General features: G+C 42.0%; 1 protein-coding gene across 11 annotated transcripts in view; it reads left to right on the forward strand.

The window, feature by feature from the left end:
• The window catches only part of tab2 (TGF-beta activated kinase 1 (MAP3K7) binding protein 2), a 40,959-nt gene extending 20,239 nt beyond the window's left edge, over positions 1 to 20,720 (forward strand). For 3 of the 11 annotated variants that reach the window (XM_078230248.1, XM_078230251.1, XM_078230249.1), the window contains 7 exons: positions 2,279 to 2,392; positions 6,844 to 7,036; positions 7,647 to 9,243; positions 10,851 to 11,011; positions 11,511 to 11,604; positions 17,996 to 18,076; positions 18,833 to 20,720. In XM_078230248.1, coding sequence (XP_078086374.1) covers positions 6,935 to 7,036; positions 7,647 to 9,243; positions 10,851 to 11,011; positions 11,511 to 11,604; positions 17,996 to 18,076; positions 18,833 to 18,978 — 2,181 coding nt within the window. In that variant the 5' untranslated portion in view covers positions 2,279 to 2,392; positions 6,844 to 6,934 and the 3' untranslated portion in view covers positions 18,979 to 20,720. Of the gene's footprint in view, positions 1 to 2,278; positions 2,393 to 3,653; positions 3,685 to 6,843; positions 7,037 to 7,646; positions 9,332 to 10,850; positions 11,012 to 11,510; positions 11,605 to 17,995; positions 18,077 to 18,832 lie in introns of all 11 variants that reach the window. The other 8 variants (XR_013499678.1, XR_013499679.1, XR_013499684.1 and 5 more) reach the window with 5 other exon arrangements.
• Positions 20,721 to 24,379: the final 3,659 nt, after the last annotated feature.

Consider the following 24,379-nt stretch of genomic DNA (forward strand, 5'->3'; position numbering starts at 1 on the left):
ACGCCAAGGATCTATACAATTGCTGCAGGGAATCTTTACCCTGTATGCTAATCCCCTTGCAATGAAGGCGAATACACTATTTGCCTTCCTAATTGCTTGCTGCACCTGCATGCTGGGTTTTAGTACAAATGCTACACGTCAGAACTAATTGCCTCTGAAATTTTTGAATTTGTTATGTCACTGAGTAACTGGAGAGGAACTAAAAACAACCCAATGATCAGTTCAGCCTCAGGAAGAAGCAAAGAAACTGCAGATGCTGGAAATTTGAAATAAAACAGAAATTGCTCCAAATACTCAACAGGTCAAGCAATACCATTATTGATGGACTAATTAGTACTTCAAATGGAAAACTGGATTCTGACAATGGATCTATGTCTTCATTGTAAATTCAGTTTAAAAATAAAAAAGAGTTGATGAACCCATTGGGTAACTCAACATTTTCATTGCCATTTATTTTCTCCAGAAAATTTTTTTTGTGTGCAGAATAAGGCTTGTAACAAGACATTTAAAATGTACATTAGCTAATTGAAGTCTGCCATAAAGATATTTTTTGCATCTTTGAATATTTTATTTTACTGTTTATGTTAAGAGCATATGATATAGGAGCGGGATTAGGTGGGAATTGGACCCTTGGAACTGTCTGCCACTGAGTAGGATTTATCTCAGCCACACATGCCTGCTCTTTCCCATATCCCTTAATTCACTTAATGCTTCATAACCTCATCAATCTCTGTCTTGAATATACTCATTGATTAAGCATCTGCAGTTCTCCAGGTAGAGAATTCCAAAGATTCACAATCCCTTTTTATTAATCTATGGGATGTGGGTGTCGCTGGCTAGGCCAGCATTTATTGCCCACCCCTAATTACCCTTGAGAAGGTGGTGGTGAGCTGCTGCCTTGAACGCTGCAGTCCCTGAGGTGCAGGAACACCCACAGTGCTGTTAGGGTTAGAATTCCAGGATTCTGACCGACAGTGAAGGAATGGTGATACATTTCCAAGTCAGGATGGTGAGTGACTTGGAGGGGAACCTCCAGGTGGTGGTGTTACCAGGTATCTGCTATTCTTCTTTTAGATGGTAGTGGTCGTGGGTTTGGAAGGTGCTGCCTAAGGAACCTTGGTGAATTCTTGCAGTGCGTCTTTTAGATAGTACACACGGTTAACACTATTTGTTGGTGGAGGGATTGAATGTTTGTGGAAAGGCTTTGTCCTGGATGGTGTCGAACTTCTTGAGTGATGTTGGAGCTGCACTCATCCATGCAAGGGGAGAATATTTCATTATACTCCTTTCTTGTGCCTTTATAGATGTTGGACAGGCTTTGGGGAGTCAGAAGGTGAGTTACTCACCTTTCAGTGAAAATATTTCTCCTCATCTCAGTCCTAAATGGTAGACTCTTATGCTGAGACTGAGATCCCTTCTTCTAGACTTCCCAGCCAGGGAATAGATCCACCTGGCATCTGCCAAGTCCCTGGGAGTTTTGTATGCTTAACTGAAATCACTTTTTATTCTTGTAAACTCAGCTCCGTTTTGCCCTTTTCTAGTGCTTTACTCTGAGCCTCATCATTTTGTGGTGTTAATAAGAAAGTTAGCATTTACATTTAAGGAAATGTTTCTGGAAGGCTTCAGCCACTCTCAAATTTAATCTTGAATTTTATATATTTGACCAACCTGTGTGTTTGCAGTGTGTACAACTTTCAAGGCTGCTTCTGTTAGTGTTACAACCTATAACAGCCACAACAAAAGCAGAGAATGCTGGAAAAACGCAGCAGGTCTGGCAGTATCTGTAGGGGAGAAAACTTTTAGCGTTTCGAGTCCGTATGACTTGTTCAGAAGTAAAGAAAGGGAAAAATTTGTTGTATTATCTTCTGTATATGAGTGTGTGGAACAGCTGGAAGAGAGTAGAGATTGCAACAAAGATATCGTAAAACTCTGTACTTGCAGCCTTTAACAGTATCTGGTTGTTTTCAAAATAATTTGAAGAATAGATAATTTCAGAAACTTCTAGTCTGGTTTATTTTACATGAAGTGCTTTTGAAAGAGTGCATGGGACCCACTTCCAACATGACAGACAGCAATGATTACATACTTGTGTCTGGTTTTATTTATGTTTGAATTACGAAGAATCTATTTTCTTCAGTGGAAAAATTAAGTAGTACCTCTGTATAGCAGCATTTCTGCTTGTGTCTTTTCATAATAATTGTCAATTGAAACCAGATAATGGATTTGAGTCGATTTTCAACTCTGTGTTAAAAATGCTTCATTTATTTTTATACTTCAGAAGGCGAATCAAGCTGAGAGAGAGATCCGCAGAGACAGACTGTCAAATTGTTCACATTTACTCGTTGGCATCGGTAATTTGTTATCGTAAGATTTATTTATCCGGCTGCAGTGGGTGAGTAAAACGTCATTATCAGCTGAGTGAAAAAACCCAGATGCCTTATGAAGTGAATATTTTTTGAATATTAACTTGATGTGTGGGAATTTGGTCAGTAATCAAGGTGTATGGCGGAGTCGCAATTCAGATGCAGGAAAAGATGATGAGAACTTTAGATGGATATTGAATTGCTATATTTGGTGAATGGGTAATGTGTAAATGGAATGGATGGAGATTACAGAAGGAGCAGTGGGCAACACATTTTACCATAATTATTTAATAAGCTCACTTTACTTGATTGACTGCATAGCAGATTATTTCATTGTGAGGCTTTGAAATTAGGTGGCTAGGGTGGAAAAACAGAAATTGGGACCCTGCATTAGGCTTTTAAAAACTGACGGGCCTCTTGGGGGTGGTGGGGGAGGGGTGCGCGAGTTGCATGGTGTGGTGCTTAGGGAGGGTAACGATGTAAATCAAGACAGTTTTAAAGTTTATATATTGGTGTCACAAGTAGGAGTACATTAACACTGCAATGAAGTTACTGTGAAAAACCCCTAGTCTCCACACTCCGGCGCCTGTTCGGGTGCACTGAGGGAGAATTTAGCATGACCAATGTACCTAAGCCCCAGTCTTTTGGACTGTGGGAGGAAACTGGACCACCCGGAGAAAACCCACGCAGACATGGGAAGAACGTGCAGACTTGGCACAGACGGTGACTCAAGCTGGGAATCGAACCCAGGTCCCTGGTGCTGTGAGGCTAACCACCGTGCCGCTAATCCCTTCCTCTGTGGTTCTGTACCTCATGATTTCCTTCACCAGAGTTGCTGTTCCTTTTTGATCAATTAGATATCCAGCACAGTACAGCACATCCATCAGGCAGCGTATGACTCCCAGGAGCCTTTTACCAGAGCCCTGTCCCAACTCACCAGCTCCCTGTGCCTGTCTAGGCACTTCTACTCTGCTCACTATTTCTGTCTTGATGTCGGTTGACCGGTATGGTTGGACAGTGGTTCTCCAACTGTGTCCCAAACACAGGGACTTGGAACTCGTGCTCTTTGTGGGAGAGCAGTAGAAGTTAGTTAATTCAGGAAACTAGGTTAAACTGTTTTTTTTCTATATCTGAGCTGAACTCTCTCTTTAGTTTGAGCATGTAAATACAGGCCTCTCAGTGTGACTTAGTGCTGGGAGTTGGATGAGTGAGGGAGTTGGCTGAAGAGGGGAAGGAGGTGCTCTTTCTGACTTTCTCACCCTGTAGGAATTTGTTCTTACTCTGCTACAGGGGAAGAAGCTAGCTGTGTGGTGAGTATCTGGTAAGTGGCTAAGGTGTATTCTATTCCTAAGGTTTAAAATCGTACATGGACTCCTAGTAAGGTTAATAAAATATATAAACAAGGAAATAATTAATTGAATAAAGTAATTAAGTAGTTAATTAAAACACAGTAAGGATGGCAGCACAGGTCATATGTCTCTACTGTAGCATTTGGCAGTTCCTGGATGCCGTTGTGATCCAGGGCAAACATTTCTGCAGCAAATATTTGCAGCCCAAGGAGCTTTGGCTCAGAGCCATCAAGCTGGAGGCTGGGTTGCAGACACAGTAATGCATCAGGGAGGGAAAAATAAGGTGAGCACTTTGTACTAGGAGGCAGTCACACACCTTAGATTAGAGTCTTCTGATTTGGTCAGTGTCAAGGGCAGGAAGGTGTGACTGCGAGTAAGAAAGGAAAGGAGACCCAAGGGGCGGCAGCTTTTGCAAGTGCCCAACAGATTTGAGGTTTTTTCAGTTTGTTTGACCCAGTATTTGTGGTTAACTAAAAAAATTGATGATAGCATCAAACTTGAAGAAAAAGCATTTAAATGCGCAAGGATCGGACAGAATGTAAAAAGCAGCAAAGAATTACTAAAAGGTGGGAAAAATTAGAGTACGAGAGAAAGCTAACGAGAAATATAAAAGCAAATATAGTAAGAGTTTCTATAGATATTTTAAAAAGAAAAGAATTATCAAAGTGAGTATTGATCCTATGGAAAATGAGTCTGGGGAATGAGCATCCGGGGGATTAATAATGAAGAATAAAGAGAAGGAAGATTAAATGAACAAGTGCTAAATCAGGAAATGGAAGAGAGAGAGGAACTCAAGAAAATTACAATCACCAGGGAAGTAGTAGTACTGAGAAAATCTTTGGAGCTGCGAACTGACAATCCCTGGTTCCTGATGGCTTCGCCCTAGGTTTTTAAAGAAAGTGTCATAGAATCTTTACAGTGCAGAAGCAGGCTATTCGGCCCAGTGAGCCTGCACTGACGACAATCCCATCCAAGCCCTATCCCCATAACCCCATATATTTACCCTGCTAGTCTCCCTGACACTAACAGGCAATTTAGCATGGCCGATCCATCTACCCCGCACATCTTTGGGCTGTGGGATGAAACCGGAGCACCCGGAGGAAACCCTCACAGACACGGAGAATGTGCAAACTCCACGCAGACAGTCACCCCAAGACCGGAATTGAACCTGGGTCCCTGGCGCTGTGAGGCATCAGTGCTAATCACTGTGCCACCAATAGTCCAGTGAGATAGTTGGTGCATTGGTTTTAATTTTCAAAAATTCCTTACATTTGGGGAGGGTTCCATTAGATTGGAAAACAGTAAATGTAATTTGTTTATTCGAAAAGGGAAGGAGACAGAAAGCAGAAACTACAGGCCAGTTAACTTAACATCTGTTTTTGGGAATATATCAAAGCTATTATTAAAGATGTTATAGCCAGGCACTTAGATAAGTTCAATGTGATCAGCAGAGTTAACATGGTTTTGTGAGAGGAAAATCATATTTATTTTATTGGAATGCTGTTAAAACATAGCATGTGCTTTAGAAAAAGGGGAGCTGGTGGATATAGTATTTGTAGATTTCCAGAAGGCATTGGGAAGGTGCAACATCAAAGATTTTTGTGGAACATAAAAGCTCATGATGTTGGGGGAAGCATATTATTTATTTATTAGTCACTAGTAAGGCTTACATTAACACTACAATGCTGTTACTGTGAAATTCCCCTAGTCGCCACAGTCCAGCGCTTATTCGGATCATTGCACCTAACCAGCACGTCTTTCAGAATGTGGGAGGAAACCAGAGTACCCAGAAGAAACCCACGCAGACACAGGGGGAATGTGCAAACTCCATACAGACAGTGACCCAAGCTGAGAATTGAACCTGGGTTCCTGGCACTGTGAAGCAGCAGTGCTGACCACTGTGCTACCTTGCCGTCGCGTATTGACAATGGATAAAAGATTGGCTAGCTAACAGGACACAGAAAAGGCATAAATTGATAATTTTCTGATTGTGCAGCAGGAATCAGTTCTGGGACTCAACATTTTATAGTTTTTATAGATGGATGGAGGGCACAGGGATGGTTGCTAAGTTTGCTGATGGTGCCAAGATAGGAAGGAAAGTAAGTGAAGAGGACATAAGGAGATTACAAAGGGATATAGATAGGCTAAGTGAGTGGACAAAGATCTGGCAAATGGAGTATAACATGGGAAAATGTGGAATAATCATTTTGGCAGGAAGAATAAAGAAGAAGCATATTACCTAAATGTTGCGAGATTGCAGAGCTCTGAGGTGCAGAGGGATCTGGGTGTCCAAGTGCATGAATCACAAGTTAGTATGCAGGTACAGCAAGTAATTGGGCAAGCTAATACAATGTTATCATTTATTGAAAGGGAGATTGAATACAAAAGTAGGGCGGTTATACAGGGCATTGGTGAGACCACACCTGGAGTACTGTGTACAGTATTGGTCTCATTTAAGGAAGGATGTAAATGCATTGAAAGCAGTTCAGAGAAGATTTACTAGATTAATAACCTGAATGAGCAGGTTGTCTTTTGAGGAAAGCTTGGACAGGCTGGGCTTGTATCTGCTAAGGTTTAGAAGAGTAAGTCGGGACTTGATTGAAACACACAAGATCCTGAGGGGCCTTGACGGAGTGAATGTGGAAAGGATGTTTCCTTTTTGGGAGAATCTAGAAACAGGGATCACTGTTTTAAAAATAAGGAATCGCCCAATTGAAACAGATGAGAACTTTTTTGAGGGTAGCATGTCTTTGGAACTCTTCCTCAAAAGGCAGTGGAAGAAGTGTCTTTAAATATTTTCAAGGAAGAGCTATATAGATTCTTCTTAAATAGGAAGGTAGGTGACCATGTGGAATTGAGGTTTGAATCAGCCATGATCTTGGTGAATGATGGTGCAGGCTCAACGGGTCAAGTACCCTAATTAATCCTACTGTTCAATGAGTCCATCTGGGGCCACACCTCGAGTTTGTCGGCCAATGGAAAATGGCTGATCTTTACTAATCTCGGTTTTGATGTTTATCCATGAAATCGGCATAGATTTATGATGGTCTATATTACGAATTTGAAATAGCATATGTAAGTTAGCGTGTTTCCATTATCAGATAGTAATCATTTAATCCCCTTTGTTTTAGAAAATGCCTGATGGGGCACGAGAGTTTTGCTGTGATTGAGGCTTGCATCTTTGTGCCAACGCAGTGCCACACTTGACTCGGCAGAATACGAATGGCCCAGGGAAGTCAACAAATTGATATTCGGGTTCTGCATGACCTGCGGCAAAAGTTCCCTGAAGTACCTGAGTGTGTTGTCTCCAACTGTATACTGCAGGTAGGTGCAGTAAGATCTGAGCAAGCTGGCTTCACAGGTCCTTTAGTTATAACCCTTGATCTCTGATATGAAAACTAGTGCATTGATTTTTTTGCAGGTGTAGCATCACTTGTTCATCATAGCAGTGGTGTATTTTTAAAAAGTCCAGCAAGTTATTCATGATCATTCCTTCAAGCTGACTATCTTTCCACCTGTTCCTACCAACAATTTTAAAAATTCAGATTGATGGAGTTGCTGAGGAAATAGGATTGAAGAGAGCTGTTGCTCATCTATTAGCATATCAAACTGAGGCTTCTTTGGTTCAGGTGTGTCTTGTGTCTCCACTTTAAAGAGCAAGGAGTTCTCCTCGTGTCTGACCTCCCCTCTTGCCTGCTTTCGCATTATTGTGCAACATGTACACAGGAATTGCTTCCAGCATAAGAAAAATTGGCATTTAGCAGGCTGAAGGGGAGATATTAATGGGTAGAATTTTGGTATAGTTTGAACAATATTTTCTTTCCTTTGCAATTTAAATATATAAATTCTCAGTCAAGGAATTAAGTTATTTAAGAGAAGGAATACTAATGTTAGGTGCATTCATTTGTTTCCTAATTTTCTGTTTTTTTTCTAGAACGGTAACAATTTGGATGCTTGCTGTAAGTTCCTGTCTCAAGAAAGCACCAAGTATCTTTATGGAGAAGGGGACCTGAATTTTTTGGATGAGTCCAGCATTCCTGGACTTCACAATCACATGTCTGAACTCAATCTAGATGTCCAGTCCCAGAATGTGTATCAGCGTTGGAAGGAAGAAAGTCAACTGAATGGAAGTAGAGCACTGCCTCATAGTGTCAGTGATGGCGCACTCCCGACTGCTCTAACTTGCTATGAGCCTACACAGGAACTGCAGGTAACGCCAACTCAGTTGGCAAAAGGTTTGAATATGTTTGGAACGATGGACATGAGTCGCAGCCCTTCTTCTCCTCAGCAACTTGGACTTCTTCAGCCTTTGGGCTCCAAGGGAATCTCGAGTGCAGCCCAGCAAATGCCTAGGTTCAACCCAATTACTGTCACTCTTGCACCCAATCTTCAGACTGGCCATAACACACCTACATCTTTGCATATACGTGGTGTGCCTCCGACTGTACTTAATAGCCCTCAAGGTAATTCGATCTTCATTAGACCTTATGTGACACCACAAAGCAGTGTAAGTCGCCAGATGTCACAGCAGCCTGGTTGGATATCTGGACAGCATACCAGTACTTCACAGTACGGTCACAATCAACAACAACAGGTCTTCCAGCCTCCACAGTACTCGCATCAGCAGCAGATGGAACAAGTGGCAGGCTTCTGTGCCCCTGTTCCTTCACAGTGTGGTTCAGCATATACCTCATCCCAACAGTCTGTGCACCCAGGCCAGCAAAGCCACCAGACCTCTCATGTGTACATGCCTATCAGCTCCCCCACAACTCCTCAAGTTCCTCCATACCAGTCCTCTAATAGTGCACAACCTTCAATTTACAGTCAATATAACATCCAAAATATTTCAACAGGGTCACGGAAAAACCAGATTGAAATCAAACTTGAATCACCACAGAGGAATAATTCAGCAATGCTGCGTCCCTCCAACTCTCGCACAGCCCCTTCACCTTCCATCAGCAGCCAATCTGTCGGCAGGAGTCAACCCACGGTCTACATTTCTGCCAGCCCTCCATCGTGCGAGGAGATGGTTGGACGCAACCAGCCGAAGGTCTATATCTCAGCAAACTCGACAGCCGGTGATGAGCCAGGTCTGCGAAATCAGCCCACTGTGTACATATCAGCTAACCCGGGTTCGGCATCCTCCTCCCGAAGTGCCGCAGGACAGATTAGCATGGGTCCACAGCAGGGTGCTTTCATTCAGCCCGCTTACATTCGTCATCACCCACCCAAGAGTCGCAGTGCTGGCAATTGTAATGCTGCCACTTCTCCACGAGTGGTGGTCACCCAACCCAATACCAAGTACACTTTTAAGATTACAGTTTCGCCAAACAAGCCACCTGCTATTTCCCCCGGGGTTGCATCACCGACATTTGAACCTTCCAATCTCTTAAGCCTCCCTGATCACTATGCGGAGCCTGAACCTGTCCAACATTTGCAGCTAGCAACTGATCCTGCTTCAGCTCGCGACAATCGGATCAGTGAAATGCGGAGAATGAGTGCGGGGTCTGATGATGCTGCCTATACAGAAGGTACACAGAACTTTGAAAGTTTGTCGATCTCAAGGTTTAACACTTCTCCTGTTTCAGCCTGTGTGCATCGCAGATGGTAAAACAGCAGGTAAAAACTGAAATGCAATAGGTTGAGTGCTGATGCGCTTGCAGAGGTTGCAAGGGCAATGGATTTATGCAAGGGCTTGAATGAATGGAACATTGTTCTTTTCCTGGAGCATCACAGTAAAATCTGCTTTAAAAGAACAATGAGTTTGGCTGATGGCTTTTCATTTGAAATCAGTGAGCATTGCCCCGCAAGTTTATGTAGTTCTGTTTTTTACAATAGGCTGCTGTCATGCCATGCAACCTGTACAATAGGACAACAAAGCTTCTTGGAGTCCAACTGGAATACATAGAGTTTAAATAAAATTAACTTCAACAAAAATTATTAAAAGTTTGCTCTAAGTTAAATTGCCAGAATGTTAGGTATTTATTTATGGTATCGCATTGCAATTCCAAAAGGCATTCTAGCGCATGACATCCACTTTAATCCTATTCCAACCCTAGATTATAGGACTACTGCTTACTCCCTTCTCTCATAGTATTGCCGCATGCCTACCAAACTGCTTACTATCACCTTGTCTTGCAGCATGGCCATTGCACTCCCTCCACTCTCAATATTGTAGCAGTAGAATTGTACCTTTATTCGCAATATTATCTCTGCACTACATATTAAATTGGAGTTATGATTGGGTGGTATGTAAAAGATCAAGTTAGAAGATTAATTTTGATAACTAGGAGTGTGACATAGTAGCTGTAACAGACCTAATGTTAGATGGTGTACAAAAATAAGGCTTTAATAATGATGTAAAAATACTAGGAGAGGTGAAGACAAAAACTAACTGGGCCCTGCTCCATTTGAATCGATTGACGTCTCCTTACAGTTGTCTGTCCCTAACACGTCAATAGCATGGCTGACCTTCAAAAATAATAGGCAAATTATTCAAACAGCTTTGATCGCTTATTTAAAGAAAAGCAGCAGTCTGAAGGATGGGGGTTGGTGGGGTGGGGTGGGGGGGGGGGGGGGGGGTGCACTGAAAAGGAAAAATTGCAAGATGAAATTTCAAAAGTAGCAAGGGCTGCCTCACAGTGCCAGGGATCCAGGTTCTATTCCAGCCTTGGATGACTGTGTGGAGTTTGCAAGTTCTCCCCGTGACTTCATGGGTTCCTCCCACAGTCCAAAGATGTGCTGGTTAGGCGGATTGGCCATGCTAAATTGCCCCAAAATGTGTAGCTTAGGGGGACTAGTGGGTGAATGCGTGAAGTTACAGGGATAAGACAGGGCTTGGTCCTGGGTAAGATGTTCATTCGGGAGAGTCAGTACAGACTCAATGGGTCAAGTGGCCTCTTCCTGCACTGTGACTCTTACTGTTATTACCCAATGTGCAAAACACCATTTCAGTACTTTATGAATCTTATTTTGTTTGGGTAAACCTCCTGATGGTTGAATAATTAAGAACCCTAATAGTCTATCCAAATCAAAATGGGGTATTTCTTTTTAAATTGCCTTTGATTCTTTGTTGTACAGAATTACGTTTTGTCTGCTTCCCGACGATCTGTTGTTTATTTGATGATGTGTGTTGCAGCTTTATTAGTGCATCAGAAAGCCAGAATGGATCGATTGCATCGAGAACTTGAGTTGGAGAAGAGGAAGCTAGACGAACTGAAAAGTGAAGTTAATGAAATGGAAAGTGATCTTACACAAAGGCGCATGAAACGATCAAATTCAGCCTCCCAAATCCCATCGGTATGATTCACAGCTCAATAATGCTTAACAAGTTTACTTTCCTTTTAAATCTGAGGCATTCGCATTAGTTTATGTATTTATTCTACCCAACCACTAAAGAACAGATTTCAAAACATTTTGTTTTGAGTTCCTGCTGTAAAGCATCACTTTTTCAATTTAAACTAGTATTCAGAGCTGAAAGTTCATAACCGTTCTACAAAGAGTATCATCTGTATCCTGAACACTTATCTGTCATTCCAGGAATTTAAATTAAAGCTAGTAAGGGCATCCTTCATCAGTCATTGGATTCTCTTTGTAAATGTACATAATCAACCATCAGTGCACAGTCAAATAATGACAATTTGCCAAGTCTGTTTTAACACAAAAAAACTGGAACTATCCAGTGAGTTGAACTAAGTACAGTAAATCTAAGAGATTAGGAATTATAATTTGATAGCGCTGAGATTTATTGTCTTTGAAATTGCTGAGAATGATGAGAGTATGCACCTTGGTCTTTCAGTTAGAGGAAATGCAGCAGCTGCGAAGCAGTAATCGACAACTGCAGATTGATATAGACTGCATAACCAAAGAGATTGATCTGTTTCAAACTAAAGGTATGTTTGATTTCAATCCGATGTATATCCGTTTCTTAACAAATTGTAATTAAGCAGCTTTACCAAATGTCCACTGGCAATTTTCTGACTGAACAAATGTGCTGTAACTTGTAACTTGCTGTAGGTCTTGGCCGGGGGCTGGTGTGGGAAGGACTTAAATTAATTCTACTTCTATAATTACATGCAAGAATTATGAATAACTTCAAAACAGCTTGATGTAAAAATTACTGTGGTGTTAACAATGGTTTCATGTAAGAGACACCTTGAGCACAGTTGTGTACTGATGAGTCTGAGTAGGATGTAATGGAGGTTCTGCTCTCTCCTTCCCTGCAGTTGAAACCTCTGGTGAAAATGCTGACACTGGCTTGGCTCTTGCCTTTCACCCCTTTAAGAATGTTTATTAAAGCTGTTGACTCTTTTCTTTCCTTAAGAGATGAAGAGGGCATTTGGGGCTGGAGATAAAGGGATTCCATTTTCCTAAATTTAGGGTGGGAGTGGTATTGTCGCACTGGAGAAATTTGCATAGAGTGGAACAGAAGAGACAATAGAATGAGTGAGTGATTTTAATCCAAGGTTGAGAATTTTCAGTTTTGCGGCTTTAGAGGAATTGACTAGATGAACCTAAACGAGGATGATGGGAGAGCAGGACTAGGTGTGGATAGGATACGGGCAGCAATTTTAGTTGAACTGCAGTTCCCAGAGAGCAGTGGAAAGAAGGAAGACCAGGAAAGCTTTATAAGCATCAGACATGGGAGGTGGCAAAGGCATAAATGAGGGTTTCAATGTTAGTTGGGTAGAGGTGAGTGATATTGTGGGAGGGAATGTACGCGGTCTTCGTGATGGCCAGAAATAGTGGTTAGGTGGAGATATGGAATCTGTTGTGAGGCCAAGTTTTTTTAAATTTATTAATTCATGGAATGTGAGTGTTAAGTTAACATTTTATTGCTATTCCCGAAATGCCCTTGAGATTGTGGTTATGAACTGCCACCATGAACTACTGCAGGTGTTGTGTCGGTACACTCATAGTGCTATTAATGGGGAGGAGATCCAGGATTTTGGCCAAGCAACAATGAAGGAACGACAATATCGTTCCAAGTCAGAATGATGTGTGACTTGGAGGGGAACATGCAAATGCCAAGAGTTCCTGGGCATCTGCTGCCCTCTTTCTTCTAGGGAGTAGACATTGCAGGTTTGAAACATGCTGTTGAAGGAGCCTTGGTTTGTTGCTGTAAGTATATCTTGTAAATGGTACACAATGCTGCCACTACGTGTTGGTGGCAGAAGGCATCAATGTTTAAGATGGTGGATGGGGTGCCAACCAAGCGGGCTGCTTTGTCCTGGATGGTGTTGAACTTCTTGAGTGTTGGAGCTGCACTCATCCAGGCAAGCGGAGAGTATTCCACCACACTCCTGACTTGTGCATTGTAAATGGTGGATAGACTTTGGGGAATCAGGTGAGTTATCCACCACAGAATTCCCAGCCTCTAACCTGCTCTTGTAGACAGTGGTTGTAGTCTTTTCAACTTTTAGTGGAAGGTTATTGCAGCTCCTTCAAGTCTCTTGTTACAGTCTAGCAGCACGCAGGCAGTGGAGAGGACGAATGAACTGATGGGGTGGTTGAGCTGGGTATCATTGATGGAAACTAACTGCATATCCATGGATGATATTAAAAGGTAGCTTATAAATGAGGAAGCAGTTCAAGGATCTCATTGAAATGTAAAATTCCCTCTCGTTGAAACTTATAGCATTGATTGAGAAGGATTAACAAGTTAGTTGCTGCAAGGCTGTTTGCCTGGCTTGCAGGTCTAGAACTAGGGTCTACTCAGGAAATGGGGTCGACCATTTAGGACTGTGGGTTATGAATCTTTGGAATTCTCAATTTGGACTTTGAATCAAGGGATTGGAAGTCGAGCAGAAAAGTGAATTTGAGGTTGAAGAGCATGATCTTATTGAATGGCAGGGCAGCCTCAAAGGGTTATTGGTCATTCCTCCTATTTCCTATGTTCTTAAAGATGAGTTCTTGAAAAACTGCAAGTATGTCTTGTAGGGATGGGAAGATAAGCCATTGTTACCAGTACTGTTAATGATTGGATGAGTCATATTGGAGCCAAATGAGGGACATTGGCACTGAACTGGGCAATGGCGGAAAATGGTATGATCAAACATTGAAAACTGCAAAGTGTCAAGAAGGATAATACACCATGGTCACAGAAACCTCATTTGCAACTTCACAAGGACAGTTTTGGTGCTGTGGGAGGGATAGAAATCTGGCCATAAGGATTCAAGCAAAGTGTGGCTGTGAGTTTGAGGAAGTACACCTTGGAGTGGGACAAGAGTTTGGAGATGGATTGATAGTCAACGTGGATAGTGATGGTGAATTTTTGAGAGAGAGAGGATGATAAAGTGAGATAGGATATGAAAAGAGGAAACCATTTACAATATGCCAAGAATGGAAACTGGATGAGTAGTTTGTGGTAACTGCTGACATGTCTTTTTATAAATGTGCTGTCTCCCTCCCTTGAACCACCTACAGTATCAGAGATTTATTCCAGGAGAGAAGGCCGCGAAGGAGCAATTCACCCAGTGCTATTCACCTACCTTCTCTCTATAGCCCTGCAAATTTTTCCTTTTCAGATAATGATTTTTTTTTTCTGAAAACCTCAGTTGACCCTGCCTCCACCACACACTCCAGCGGTACATTCCAGATCCTAACTACTTGTAGCATGAAAAACTTGTCCTCATGCTGCTATTGCTACTTTTGCCAATCACCTTCAATTTGTGCCCTCTGCTTCTCGATCCTTCTACCAATGGGAACAGTTTCTCCCCATCTTCTCAGTTCAGACCTCATGATTTCGAAAACATCAATCAAATGTCCTTTCACCCTTCTCCAATGAGAACATTTCCACCTCTCCAGTCTTTCTACGTAACCGAAGTTCATCATCTCCGGAACCATTCTCATGAATCTTGTGCACCTTGATTAGAATCTTGTTCTAATGTCTTTACATCCGTCCTAAAGTTTGGTGCCCAAAACTGGGTGCGTAGTCCAGTTGAAATCGAACCAGTGTTTCATGCAGGTTTAGCATTATGTTATGCTCCTAGTGATAAAGCTGAGGAGGACATACACTTTCTTTAATAACTCTGTCAATCTTTCCTGCTACTTTCAATGACTTATGCACATACATGATGTGGAGATGCCGGCATTAGACTGGGGTAAACACAGTAAGAGTTTTAACAACACCAGGTTAAAGTCCAACAGGTTTATTTGGTAGCAAATGCCATTAGCTTTCGGAGCCCTGCTCCTTCGTCAGATGGAGTGGACATCTGCTCCCAAACAAGGCACACAGAGACACAAAATCAATTTACAGAATACTGATTAGAATGCGAATCTTTACAACTAATCAAGTCTTAAAGATACAGACAATGTGAGTGGAGGGAGCATTAGGCACAGGTTAAAGAAATGTGGATTGTCTCCAGACAGGACAGCCAGTGAGATTCTGCAAGTCCAGGAGGCAAGCTGTGGGGGTTACCGATAGTGTTACATGAACCCAAGATCCCAGTTTAGGCCGTCCTCGTGTGCGAAACTTGGCTATCAGTTTCTGCTCAGCGACTCTGCGCTGTCATGTGTCGTGAAGGCCGCCTTGGAGAACGCTTACCTGAAGATCAGAGACTGAATGCCCGTGACTGCTGAAGTGCTCCCCTACAGGAAGAGGACAGTCTTGCCTGGTGATTGTTGAGCGGTGTTCATTCATCCGTTGTCGTAGCGTCTGCATGGTTTCCCCAATGTACCATGCCTCGGGACATCCTTTCCTGTAGCATATCAGGTAGACAACGTTGGCCGAGTTGCAAGAGTAGGTACCGTGTACCTGGTAGATGGTGTTCTCCCGTGAGATGATGGCATCCGTGTCGATGATCCGGCGCGTCTTGCAGAGGTTGCTGTGGCAGGGTTGTGTGGTGTCGTCGTCACTGTTCTCCTGAAGGCTGGGTAGTTTGCTGCGGACAATGGTCTGTTTGAGGTTGTGCGGTTGTTTGAAGGCAAGAAGTGGGGGTGTGGGGATGGCCTTGGCGAGATGTTCGTCTTCATCAATGACATGTTGAAGGCTCCGGAGGAGATGCCGTAGCTTCTCCGCTCCGGGGAAGTACTAGACGACGAAGGGTACTCTGTCCACTGTGTCCCGTGTTTGTCTTCTGTGGAGGTCGGTACCTACTCTTGCAACTCGGCCAACGTTGTCTACCTGATAAAAGCTGCAGGAAAGGATGTCCCGAGGCATGGTACATTGGGGAAACCATGCAGACGCTATGACAACGGATGAATGAACACCGCTCAACAATCACCAGGCAAGACTGTCCTCTTCCTGTGGGGGAGCACTTCAGCGGTCACGGGCATTCAGTCTCTGATCTTCGGGTAAGCGTTCTCCAAGGCGGCCTTCACGACAGCGCAGAGTCGCTGAGCAGAAACTGATAGCCAAGTTCCGCACACATGAGGACGGCCTAAACTGGGATCTTGGGTTCATGTAACACTATCGGTAACCCCCACAGCTTGCCTCCTGGACTTGCAGAATCTCACTGGCTGTCCTGTCTGGAGACAATACACATTTCTTTAACCTGTGCCTAATGCTCCCTCCACTCACATTGTCTGTATCTTTAAGACTTGATCAGTTGTAAAGATTCGCATTCTAATCAGTATTCTGTAAATTGATTTTGTGTCTCTGTGTGCCTTGTTTGGGAGCAGATGTCCACTCCATCTGACGAAGGAGCAGGGCTCCGAAAGCTAATGGCATTTGCTACCAAATAAACCTGTTGGACTTTAACCTGGTGTTGTTAAAACTCTTATTATGCACATACACCCAGGTCCCTTGCTCCTGCATCCCCTTTAGAATTGTATCCTTTATTGTGTATTGTTTCTCTGTCCTTCCTACCAAAATAAATTACTTCACATTTTCTGTATTAAATTTGATTTGCCACTTGTCTGCCCATTCCACCAACTTGGTCTGTCCTTTTGAAGTTCTACATTATCCTGCTCATGGTTCACAATACTTCCAAGTTTTGTATCTTCCCCGAATTTTGAATTTGTGCCTTGTGCACCAAGGTCTAGGTCAGTAATATCTATCAGGAAGAACAGGATCCAGTACCGACCTCTGGGGAAATCCACTATAAACTTTCTTCACTCTGTTTCCTGTCCTGTCACTTGGCCATTTTGTATCCATTTTGCTACTACTGTCCCTTTTATTCTGTGAGCTCTAACTTTGTTTACAAATCTGCTGTGCAGCATTTTGTCAAATGCCTTTTGGAAGTCCATGTGCCTCATATCAACAGAATTACCCTCATCAACCCTTATGTTACCTCTTCAAAAAGCTTGATTTGCCCACAACAAATCCATGCTGTCTTTCCTTGATGAACCCACATTTGCCCAAATAACTATTAATTTTGTCCTGAATTATTGTTTCTTAAACTTTTCCCACACCAAAGTTAGACTGACTAGCCTATAGTTGCTAGGCATATCTTTATACCCTTTTTTGAACAAGGATGCAATATTTGCAATTCGCCAATCCTCTGACACCACGCCTTAGTCTAAGGAAGTTTAGAACATTGTGATCAATGCCTCCTCAGTTTCCACACTCTCCGTATCCTTGGATGCATCGTGATGCCTTGTCAACTTAAGTGCAATACCACCACCGTATCAATGTTAAACCCTTCAAGTGTCTGAATTACCTCCTCTTTCACCATGACCTGGACAGCAATCTTCTTCCTTGGTAAAGACAGATGCAGAGTATTCATTTAGTAGCTCAGCCCTACCCTCTGCCTCAATGCATAAATCCTCATTTTTGTCCATAATCAGCCCTCCTCTTACCACCCTTTCACTATTTATTTGCATATAAAAGACTTTTGGATTCCCTTTTATGTTAGCTGCTAGTCTTTCATCATGCTCTTTCTCTTTGCTTTTCTTATTTGCTTTATCAACTCCCATCTTAACCGTCTATATTTGACCTGGTTCGCAAATTGTATTATCCATCTGTCATTAGCATACTTTTTTTTTTGCTCCTTCATCTAGGAAGCTCTGGATTTGTTTTCCCAACCTTTCCCCATCGTGGGAATATACCTTGACGACTCGGGCTCCCTCCTCTTTAAGGGCAATTCCGTTTTGCCAGCAAAAAAAATTGATTCCATATTTTCTGGATCTGATTCATTCTTACCTCAGTGAAGTTGGCTTTCCTTCAGTTAATTATTCTTCTCCCTGAATTGCTCCTTGTCCTGTTCCATCATGTGCAAGGAAGTGTAAATGTAAAATTGATGTTATGGCGTATAGCTTATTGAACTGTTAGATCTGTTTTCTCGGCGTTCCAACTTGAAGATGCATTGTAATGTATTGCAAACCTATGATCTCTCTTTGCAGGACCACACTTTAACCCCAGTGCTATCCACAATTTTTATGACAATATGGGATTTCGAGGTCCTGTGCCACCTAAACCAAAAGGTAGGGTATGGATCTTATGGCAGCCACTCGAAAAGAACTTCAAATGGAGTTTGTATTATGAGAGGACTTTGTCGCCTATCCTCAATCGCCATTTTTGACCAAGCTTTTCCGTCATTCTTAATCATTCTGTCATGTTTGGGGTCTTTTTAATTATTTTTTCACAAGAAGAGTAAGACATTTAAGTGTTAAATTTTAAAATCAAGTGCATTCAGCCAAGTTCAAAGAGAGACAGGGCACCCACCGCTGAAAGAAGTAATAGGGGCAGCACGGTGGTACAGTGGTTAGCACTGCTGCCTCTCAGCGCCAGGGACCCAGGTTCGATTCCCGGCTTGGGTCACTGTCTGTGTGGAGTTTGGACATTCTCCCTGTGCCTACGTGGTTTCCTCCGGGTGCTCTGGTTTCCTCCCACAGTCCAAAGATGTATGGGTTAGGTGGATTGGCCATGATAAATTACCCCTTAGTGTCAGGGGAACTAGCTAGGGTAAACGCATGGGGTTATGAGGATAGGGCCTGGGCGGGATTGTAGTCAGTGCAGACTCGATGGGCCAAATGGCCTCCTTCTGCACAGTAGGATTCTATAAGACATTGTGATAAGCTCAGTCTTAGTAGTTGATTGGGTGGGGAGGGCTGGAGAAAATGAAATAGTTTTTAGTTTCTTAACTTTTTCCTTTGAATTAATCCATTAAATTCTGCAGGTTTGAGAAACTTGGGGAACCATTATTTTCAACACCATTTAACATTTTTGTTTACCAACAGAGCAGAAAACTGCAGTCAAACCACCAAAACCAATAATAGATCCAGAGGAGGATGAAGGGGCTCATTGGAACTGTAGCACCTGTACCTTTCTGAACCACCCAGCACTGATTCGCTGTGAACAGTGTGAGATGCCCAAGCATTTCTGAGCCATTACGCTCCCAGTGAAAGAATGAATGCCCCAACAGATGCTGGGATAAAGGAATTGTTTACAAAGACTGTAATAACTCAGCAGATACAATGCTGGAAAGAATTTTAGTCTGGACCAGGTGGTCTTTTTTAATGGAGATTATTATTTCAGCTTAGTGGTTTTTGGGATTGAACGCACAGCTTCAAGATTCTGCAGTCGGGGCCTGAGCTGATGCCAGGTTTGCCCATACCAGGTGCACCATTCACCAAGCCAGACAGAAGGTTTTCACAAAGCCACATCTATATGAACCGCTGTGGGTCTTATCGTCTCTCTCTTCCTCTTTCCCCACTTTCCTTCCAAGATGCGTTTCTAAGGAGCCAAGATATGTAAATTCTCAGGACGCTGCAGTTGGGAATGAAAAATAAGTTTGTCAGAAAGGAAAAGCAACTGAATGAACTGTAAGAACAGCAGAGAGCTGGGTGTCCTTGGAAAGCCAGCCCTGCAGGAGCACCTGTGAATGGGGTGGGACATCACTCATAAAGCTCATTGCTCTGACCATCTTTCCACTCTTCAACTTTTATAAGATTCAGCGTTGAGATGAGAGAAAACAAATCGCATCACACACGCAAAGTGCTCCAATGTTTCCTGTGTACAACCTGCTCCTTGTACTAAGCCCTACAATCGGGAGGTTCTGGTTGATCCCTGCCTATGTGCTCTGTTAGCTCAGGTCAGTTGGGATGCTGTATGTGCAAGAGATGGTGAGGAAAACATAACAATTGCTGCTCCTAATTCCTATCTGTTTGACCCTCCTGCTGGAAAGAGAGAATGTGTATTCATCTGGTAAGAGCAGGCTTGGGTTTGGCTGTGATGCCCTGTATGACTGGCCAAATGGCATTCACCATCTAAATTCACATGAAGAATGGGTAATCAGGTGGACTGGCACTGGTGAAACCATGTGTGCTGTTACCATACCTTTACAGGAGGAAGGGAGAAACTTAGGGAGGAACATTCTTCTCCTTTCCTCAGTTCCTGAGTTTCCTGTATTACCTGTATGTATCATGCTTTAGACTTTGGTAGCTAACTTCATTGAACTGTTTTTAGTTAAATCATTGTCTCAATTGACTTGATACCTATGAGAAGTGAAGCCTTAAATTAACTTAAAAAAAAAACAAAGCTATGTATAAAGCAGCTTTCAGTGGCCTTTATGTACAGCATTTCTATAAATTATGCTCTTGAATAGACCTGCAAATGAATTTTACAAGACAGCAGTGTGACGGTCATGTGTGAAATACACAATTTTATCCATTTGGGACAGAGATTTTATTTTTTAAAATGATATGTAGTGCTTGATCACAGCTTTTCTGGCACTGTATAATTATACAGTGCTTAAGTGCAGCTTTCAAAGTGTCAAAGAAGAATTTGAGATCAACAGCTGAGGTTTTTTAACAGACTAGAAACACAGTTGTCATCTCTCACATTCTGTATGGTCAAAGTGTAATTTGAAGTGCACAAATTCAAGTTACCTGCTAATTCATTTTTTTTTTAAAGCACCAAGTTCCTACTTTTTATTGTTTATGTTGCTTAATTGACCTTGCTGGATAATTCAAAATTTTTAATGCAAAGAAAGGGTTTTGAATTATGATTAGAGTGTATATAAAAACAGTTATATTGTCACACAGCAGTCCTGAGCTTCATCTGCAGGTCTAAATGAAAATTGACTGGTTTTACGTTTTATTAATAAAACATAATGGGATATCTTAAGTTGATTTTTCCATTTTAATTGGGTACGTTGTCGTTCTGACATAAAAGCTCTTTGTCAAAAAAGAGAGATTTGAAATTTACTTGAATACCTCTAGGCTTGTGTGGGTATGCATGGGAGAGATTCCGTTTTCTGATAACTTCTAGTATCTGACATATGCTATACACTGGAGAGGGATCCATCTGTCTCAGTGCTCCAGCTACTTAGGTTATGAACATGGTGGAGAGATGGTCAGGTTTCTGTTCTGGTGTTTAAAGTATACTAGATAATGGCTGGATCACTTCTGCGTCAATATGCTCCTGTCTGTAGTAATGGCCTAGCAAGCCACTCGGTTCAAAGGTTGACTAGGGATGGGCAATAAACGCTGGCCAGCCAGTGATGCCCATGTCCCATGAATGAATTTTTAAAAAAGTACAGTACACAATGGAGAGAGACCCGATGTCTCAATGTTCTAGCATCATTACTGTGCATAGCAGCGTGCCCCTGTATCTCTGCTCCAGCATCTCTGGTACTCAAGAAGGCAGTGTGATTTCCCCCTTCATCTCAATGTGGTAGCATCTCGGGTATTAGATTTTAATCCTGTACAGATTACAGGAATAAGATGTTACTCTTTAAAGAGAAAATGAAGTCCGAGGGCTTAACCCTTTAACTGGTCAGTCAGATTCATGCATTTTATTTTTTTAAAAAGGCCAGCTCACTATCCAGGTAACTCAAAACAATGCAGGAGACCCTCAAAACCATGAGGACTTTGATCTAGGAGGTAAGCAGATGACTTTTTACTCTCACTAAGATCAGTGACTAATAAGATAGTCTTCAATTTTTTAAGTACTGGGGAAGCATGTGCCATTCACATTCTGGTTTCTGGGATCACAATGCATTTCCAAGTTTTGAATGTGATTATTACATTTGTGATCTACCCATACATACTATTTTAGAATCTGGATTAATTAAGCAAAGAAAAGTTTCCACTTGTGAAGGAGTCCAAAATTAGGACCCACAAATATAAAGTAGTCATGAATGAATTCAATAAAAAATTAGAAAAGGGTGATTCGATTGTCATAAGCACAATCCAGTTGAGTAGTTGAAGCGAAAAGCATGGATGCATTGAGGAGAAGCTGTGTAAGTACATAAGGGAGAAGGAAGTAGAGGGATATGCTAATAGGGTTAGATAACGTAGAATAGGAAGAGGTTTGTGTGAAACCTTAACCACGTAGACTGGTTGGGCCAAATGACAAATTTCTGTGTTATAAATTCAATGTCCTCATGATGACAACGATATCTCCCAAGTTTTGATGTTCTAATTCCTGAGGACATACTGACGTTCAAGCACTCATGGGATTGGGAACAATCTATTAGCCTGGATTGAGGATCGGCGAGTGAATAGAAAACAGAGCAGGAAGAAACGGGACATTTCAGGTTGACAGGCTGCAATTAGCAGGGTATTGCAAAGATCAGTCTTTGGGCCTTGGCTATTTTACAATGTATGTTAATGACTTTGATGAAGAGAGTGAATATAATCTATTTAAGTTTGATGCCAGTACAAAGTTAAGTAGAAAAGTAAGTGATGAGGAACACACCAAGAGGTTGCAGGAGATATAGACAAATTACTGGGAAAAAATATGATAGATGGGCGGCACGGTAGCATAGTGGTTAGCACTGCTGCTTCACAGCTCCAGGGTCCCGGGTTCGATTCCCGGCTCGGGTCACTGTCTGTGTGGAGTTTGCACATTCTCCTCGTGTTTGCGTGGGTTTCCTCCGGGTGCTCCGGTTTCCTCCCACAGTCCAAAGATGTGCGGGTTAGGTTGATTGGCCAGGTTAAAAATTGCCCCTTAGAGTCCTGAGATGCGTAGGTTAGAGGGATTAGTGGGTAAATATGTGGGGGTAGGACCTGGGTGGGATTGTGGTCGGTGCAGACTCGATGGGCCGAATGGCCTCCTTCTGCACTGTAGGGTTTCTATGATTCTATGAGATGGGAATACAATGTCTTATGGTGTTAAGATATCCATTTTGATAGAGAAAGATAAAGCAAAATATGTTTTCAACGGTGAGAGGTGGGAAATATTTGCATTCTGAGGGACTGGGTATCCTTGTACATGAATAACAAAGTTAATATTGAGATAAGACAAACAGTTAAAAGGCAAATGATATGTCAGCTTTTGTTACAAAGGGGATATGAGGTGAGTCAAGATGTGTGAAGGACATTGGTGACGCCATCCCTGGAATACTCCGTGCAATTTCGGCCTTCTCACCAAAGGAGGGACATATTGCCCTGGAGGGAGTACAATGAAAATTCACCAGACTAGTTCAAGGGATGACGTGATTGTCCCGAGGAGAGATTGAGTGAACTGGGCCTTATTTTTCCTGCAGTTTAGAAGCATGGGAGGTGAACTTATTGAAAAATATCAACTTCTTCAGCAGCTTGATATGCTGAGAAAGCAGGAGTGTAAAATTGCTAAGAGGCATTGATTGAGTTGGCAAAACTCTGCAAGATGGAATTCAGTACGGTAACTGAGGTTGTGCATTTTATCCCAAACAAAATTAGCGTTTTTTCAAATAGTGATAAACTAGAAAGCGGAAGTACCAAGAATTAAGGGTCTACATACATGGGTCGCTAAAGAGTAGTGGTTGGGTAAACAAACCAATCAAAGATGCTAACTGAATCTTAGTCTTTAAATCTTAAGGGGCTGGAATATATAAAGCAATACAAAGGTTTGGACAGCACATCTTGGAGAGAATATATTAGCCTTGGAAAGACTATCACATAGATTTACCAGCAAGTGGCCAGAGCTGCAAGGTTTAAATTGTGAGGTGAGGTTACATATACTAGGATGGTATTCCTTGGAATATAGAAGGATATGGGGTGATTTGATATAGGTTTTTCTGATTTTGAAAGGAATTGGTAAGGAGAAACATTTTCCGCCCTTGTGGTCTCTAGGTGTGAGGGTCTAACCTTAAAACCAGAACAAGGCGATCCAGGAGAGAAAGGTTTGTCACAAAGAGTAGGAGCAGTAGATGCTATCTCAATTTTAAACCTCTTATCAATAGGTTTTTGCTTGACGGTGTGAAAAGGTACAGAGCCATGGCGGTTGGATGAAGTTAGGATAAAGAACAGCTATAAAATTGACATCGAACGACAGAACAGGCCCGAGGGACTGAATAGTCTATATGTGTGCCTAGCTCTAAAGAGATTCCCCTCTCTCCGTATAGTATAGTATTGTACATTAGTAAGTAGGGCTGACCCTTTTCTCCATGCTCCAATATCCAGAGAAAGAGATGCATCAAAGAGAAGTGACATATGGAAATCTCTTCCACATATGCTGTGCAATAATTACTAGAGCATTGCTTAGAAGTTTAATTTCATCAATGTGTATGGTATAGTGTGGTAAATAATAAAGCTTTGGGGTTTAAGGGAATCTCTTCCACATGTATATGCACATTTTGTCAGCTGCTAGGGTATCAATAGCAATGGCTGTTGCCATGGAATGTTGTTCATTAGAAAAGAAAGTGAAGAGATTGTTTATAGAAATTTAGTGTTTTCTTTAGCCAATCACTTATTTAAGTTGCATATACCCAGGGAAAACAAACTCCTGATCCATTTAATGAATTATTATATTTTTAAAAATTGCATAAGTCATGAACATCTAAAACTTTTTGAAGTAAT

This window comes from Mustelus asterias, chromosome 15 (assembly GCF_964213995.1).
Source record: "Mustelus asterias chromosome 15, sMusAst1.hap1.1, whole genome shotgun sequence".
Classification (NCBI taxonomy): domain Eukaryota; kingdom Metazoa; phylum Chordata; class Chondrichthyes; order Carcharhiniformes; family Triakidae; genus Mustelus; species Mustelus asterias.